We start from the raw sequence: 5,361 nt of genomic DNA on the forward strand, positions 1-5,361 counted from the left end.
CTTATTTGGCTCATTCGGTCCACCTTGTTCCTATTTGGTCAATTTGGTCCTATTTTGATATTTGGTCCACTTTGTTCCATTTAGTCCAATTCGGATCACTTCAATTGATTTTGGTCTACTTCAATCTACTTTTGTGCACTTACATAATGAGAAAATATATTTTTGGGTTGAAAGTACCTAATCCACTTCAGTATAACTAAAGTTAAAGTGAAAGTCTTTCTAAACATAAAAGCAATGAATATACAAATGTAATCTTTAGGACAGTTATTCATTTGTTTTAACGTTGTTACTCTTAAATGAATTGCATGAGGTTGATTATACATTTAAGCAAAATAAATAAATAAATATATACTTATATGTATGTATTTATAATTTTTATTTAAATAAATTATTCAAATTATTTATTCTTTTAAAAGAGATTATCAAAATAATTAAAATTCATATGAAACTTATACCAAATATGTATAATTTATTCTCTAAATTTTATTGTAAATAGAGAGACTACTTGTGATGGGGAAGGAAAAAATACAACACCAAAACATATAAAACCAAAATAGAGTTTAAAAAAATACAATGATTCATCAATATAAAGTAGAGTTGCAAGAAAGAATAAAAAAATCAAGAGAAAGAGAATAACCACTTTTTCAAGAGACTGTGAGAGAGTATAAGAAACTTATAAAAAAATAATATGAGAAGAAAAAAGTAAAAATAAAAAAAATATAGTAATAAATACTATATTATCCAAGTCATGTTATGTTATGTAATAAAGTAACATTGTATTCTTATATACTATCTTCTCTTTATAATGCAATATGATAAAATCTATGATGATATTAAAGAGAATAAAAAAGACAACAACTTAAAAACATAAAACTTAATCACATCAACTCAAAGTAGAGTTCCAAATAATACAAAAATTCATCAACCTAGAGTAAAGATGCAAGAAAAATATTTATAAAAAAATCCACGAAAAATGAAAAAAGAGAGAGAGAGAGAGAGAGAGAGAGAGAGAGAGAACCTTTTTTGTGTGAAAAATCTATGAATAGAATGGAAAAGAGAATTGTAAATTTATAGTAAGAAAGGGCAATAAAAAAAGTCAAAAATAACGGAAGATAAATAGATAGAAGAAAAGTGATATTAAGGAAAATAGTAGTAGGGAGATAAAAAGGTAAAAGGGAGGGAAATAGTTAGAGAAATTATAACAATAAATTGGGAAATTAATAAGGAAAAAATAAAAATAAGAGAAAGAATGTTGAAAATTGGTAAATGATATGGTCGTTGCTTAATAAGAACGTAGCAACAATAAATACTACACTTCAACTTTTAAATATATATATATATATATAGTCATATGGATATTGATTTGCCAATGGCAATGCAGAGAACTTTGAAGAGCTGATTATCCAAAAACCTTTGAAGAGCTACACTTTTTTGAGGATAAAAGGCAGAATTGAAGAGCTACACTTGAAATGACAGATTAAAGGCCCATTGTTACTGTAGAAGAGATGGCCTATTGTAAAAAAAAAGGACAGCGTTAAGGCCCATTACAAATAAAAACCTTCTTCTCTCATGGTACATTACTGAATAGAAATTACCAATTCAATGACTCAACAAATAAAAATGGAGGCACCATTGGCCAGATGGCATTCTACCTCTGTATGAGAAGGTATCTTGTGCATATGGTATGGTATATGCATCATCTCTACAATATATTGTGAGAGAGATGATGCATGTCCCAGATGCATGACATTATTATCGCTTCCATAGAGACTTTTTTTATGAGAGACCTGCTGCATGTATCGGTAACAGGTGATGATTATTCCTCACTAACATTTCGCAAAAACATAAAGTAAAAAGGAATGGAAAAATTATGCCAAAACCCCTCTTTTGTGAAAAGTTCCAAATACACAAACAAAAGAGACGGAAAAATATATGCAAACAGACTTATTAAAGAGTCACAAGTCCAAGAACATAAGTAAAATGAGGAACGGCTCATCCTAGTTTCAATCGAAAGCAGTATAATCAATATTACTATAAATCCATTCACCAAGTTGCTTAGAATAACCAAATACGTGGACAATATTTTGCATCAAATTTGCACTACTCAGCATCAATCTTCAATTCAGCAAACAAGAGAGGTCAATGAAACCAATTCACAAGCGTATCTCCTGGTGAGATCTTACTGTGCTATTTGAACTCAACACAGTCGCACAGACCTTCAATTTCAACTCTTTTTAGCTTAGAATATATAACGCATGGAGAACGCAAGGCCAACTAACTTGAATTTACAGGCTGGGAAAAGGAAAAACTTCAACTACAACAACAACCTTCATATATAACTTAAGCATCCAACATCGAGCCTATAAGGTTTACCTACATAAAATGACAGGAATGTTTAAATCTACAGAGTCCTCCTGTATGAGGCAAGTCACAAACCAGGTCCGAAACTTAGGTACTACTTCGCAAAAGGCCAAAAACATTTGTGAAAATGCTTTACTTTGAAGAGGCATGCAGAATAACCTCTGTTCTTGCACTTGCATCTAGCAATGCTACCCCAAAACATTTTCCATTCAAAAACCAAGGGCAGAAGGGATGGGAAAACAATTATTCCATGTGACAACAAAGGGTAATCAGGTTTTCCAATGGACACAAATCAGGGAGGGAGGAAGACTCATAGCGATGCAAATCCATTAATGAATTGATGATTCTACTGACCAAGTGATATTAGGATTGACATGCTTCAGAAATACCAAAAACTGACCCATCTACCAAAAACAATAAAATCAGCACAAAACCTGTTCAGGCATATCTATCACATAAAATCCTAAGACAATGTCCCAGCACCTTTAGATGAGAGAAAGAGAAAAGGACTTAATGTCATCAGAAATGGTACTAAGAAACCAACTGATATTCCCCAAGCTTTTCCAAATAGAAGATTTCCCACCTTTTGAAACATCTATCTCTTCCTAAACTAGAAAAAATCCATTCTAAAAAGCAAGTAAAAATCCCAAGAACCTAATATGTTTACAAGCACTACACGTATTCTATTTCCTAACCTCACTTTCAGTTATATTTCATAATAACTTAAAAGTGTAGTCAGGCTTATGCAATATCAGCTAGCATTGCACAAAGATTCAATCACCAACAACCACTTCAAAGTTCAAGTTTGGAAGTTCCTACTAGACCATGCAACCCCTTTCTACTAGTTTTGTTGATAAATTACACGCATATTTAGTGCATCTTGAACATACAACCTCTATCTCATTATTATTCGAGGATGAAGTGTCATTTCAGCTATAGAGCTCATTGGCGCTCAATCCCCATTATTTAGGACTGGGCAAAAACCAAAAACTTAGTTATAGTTCCTTAGATATTGTTTATGAATTAAATTTAACCACATTGATCAATGCAATGCAAACAATATTATCTTTCCTAAGAAGAATTCAATTCAACCATGCCACTTATTGGCCAATACAACCATATAATTGAATTTAATTAGGGAACTTAAGAAACTATACCACTATACACCTAAGTTCTAGTTCTATCTTTTAGAAGTTAGAATCACATACATCCATTACATTCCATACAAGCAAAGGAAATGCCATTCAAATTCGAGCTCAGCAGCCAAAACTGCATTCATTGAGAATAAAAAATTACATAATCTCAAACTAACTCTACAAGAATTAGGTCTAAAAATTGCACAATACAGATCCAATCTACATACAAGTCTAGAAAATTTAGGTCTACAAATTGCACAATTCAAATCAAAACCCTATCTCATTTGCCCAGAATTTCCCAAGCATATGAAAAATGAACCTTGTCAGTAACAGTGTTTCAATTTCACAATAATGATTGTGAAATAACTAACCTTCCTCCTCTCAGACACGTGCGGCGACAGGAGCGGCGGCCGCGGCGGCGGAAGAGGCAGCGCCGCCGAGGAAGGAGAGCAATCCGGAATTCGCTGGCTCTTGATCGTCGAGGAAGAGATCCTCTGGAACTTTGAACGCACCGTGAGCGCACACGATCGCGAAGCCGACCATCAACGCCGAGATGAGGAGCGATCCGACGGTGGTGAGGAAAACGACGACGACGGTTAAGAGCGAGAGACCGATCAAGGTCTCGCGATCTGAGAACGTGCGGCCGAGAATGACCAGAGGCTGATTGGACGGTCGGAAAAAGTAGAGGAAAGTCCACGCGGCGAGGAGAGAGAGGAGAACGAGGAGAGAGATTGGGTGAGAGAGGAGAGAGAAAGCGAGGACCAAGGATATGAAGGTGAGGTAGTTGACGCGGAAATAGGCGAGGTTTTTTCGGATCCGAGAGTAGGCTTCGGTGAGGGATTCGGGTCGGGTCATGGAGGTCCGGTCTACGAGTTCGGACCATGGGCGGCGTTGAGAGAAGCCGTGGCGGATCGAGGAGGATAAGCGTGAGATGAACGCGCGGAAAGCGGGCGTGGTTATGGGTTGGGTGGTGGCGGTGGAGTTGGTTTGTGAGTTGGAGATTGGGAGTGTCGGTGGAGAGGCCATTGGTGGCGCGTGAAGTTAATATCAAGTGGATGTAAGAGAATGAGAGTGAGCCAGTGACGTTAGTTATCATACACGCTGTTATAGTGGTTGTGTAGTGGGAAGGAATTATTGCCTAATGGATGTGTCCCGTAAGGCTTTGTGGGGTTTCATTTTAAATGAACCGGCCAGTGCTTTTTCTTTTTCTTTTTTTTTTAATTATGGGAAAATACTATTGCATATTATTAATAAAAAAGTTAAGTACAATCATATTAACTTTTAATTGGGATCATTTTAGAAGAAGATAGAAAGTTTCTCTGATGTAGGGGGAGGCCACTCCAAATCTTAGCCGTTTAGTAGAAGGCCGTGCCTAACCCTAGGGTTTGGGCTATTCATGTTCTCCTTGTGTGTCCCATAATACGAGTGAAAGTTTCTCATTTGCTACATTTATAGTGTTTCAACATGGAGGACTTATCTATGATGTGGAAAAAACTCTCGCTTTCAGAGGAGGAGGATAGCGAGTATAGCGAACGAACGATAGCGATGATTGGGGGAAAGGCTATTGCGGCAAAGTTTTTCACACGACGAGTTTTGAATATGGAAGCCATTGCTCGGACTTTTAAACAACTATGGCAAACGAAGAAGGGATTCAAGGTCAAAGATATGGGGAATCATGTGGTTCTATTTGTTTTTTCAGATGGATCGGATGCAGATAGAGTCCTACTAGGAGAGCCATGGAGTTACGACAAATATTTAGTCTCTCTACACAGATTAGAGAAAAATGTTGCAGTAAGGGATCTCGTCTCGATAGAATGTCCTTCTGGGTACAAATCCATGACTTACCTATGGGTGAGATGAACTA

General features: G+C 36.2%; 1 protein-coding gene across 1 annotated transcript; it reads right to left on the bottom strand.

Moving 5' to 3' along the window:
• Positions 1-3,599: 3,599 nt before the first annotated feature.
• On the bottom strand, positions 3,600-4,647 carry LOC126697792 (PRA1 family protein B3-like). The gene has a single exon (XM_050394892.1). It carries the CDS (start codon positions 4,521-4,523, stop codon positions 3,879-3,881), a length of 645 nt encoding a protein of 214 aa, XP_050250849.1. The 5' UTR covers positions 4,524-4,647; the 3' UTR covers positions 3,600-3,878.
• Positions 4,648-5,361: the final 714 nt, after the last annotated feature.

Source organism: Quercus robur, chromosome 8 (genome assembly GCF_932294415.1).
Source record: "Quercus robur chromosome 8, dhQueRobu3.1, whole genome shotgun sequence".
NCBI lineage: Eukaryota > Viridiplantae > Streptophyta > Magnoliopsida > Fagales > Fagaceae > Quercus > Quercus robur.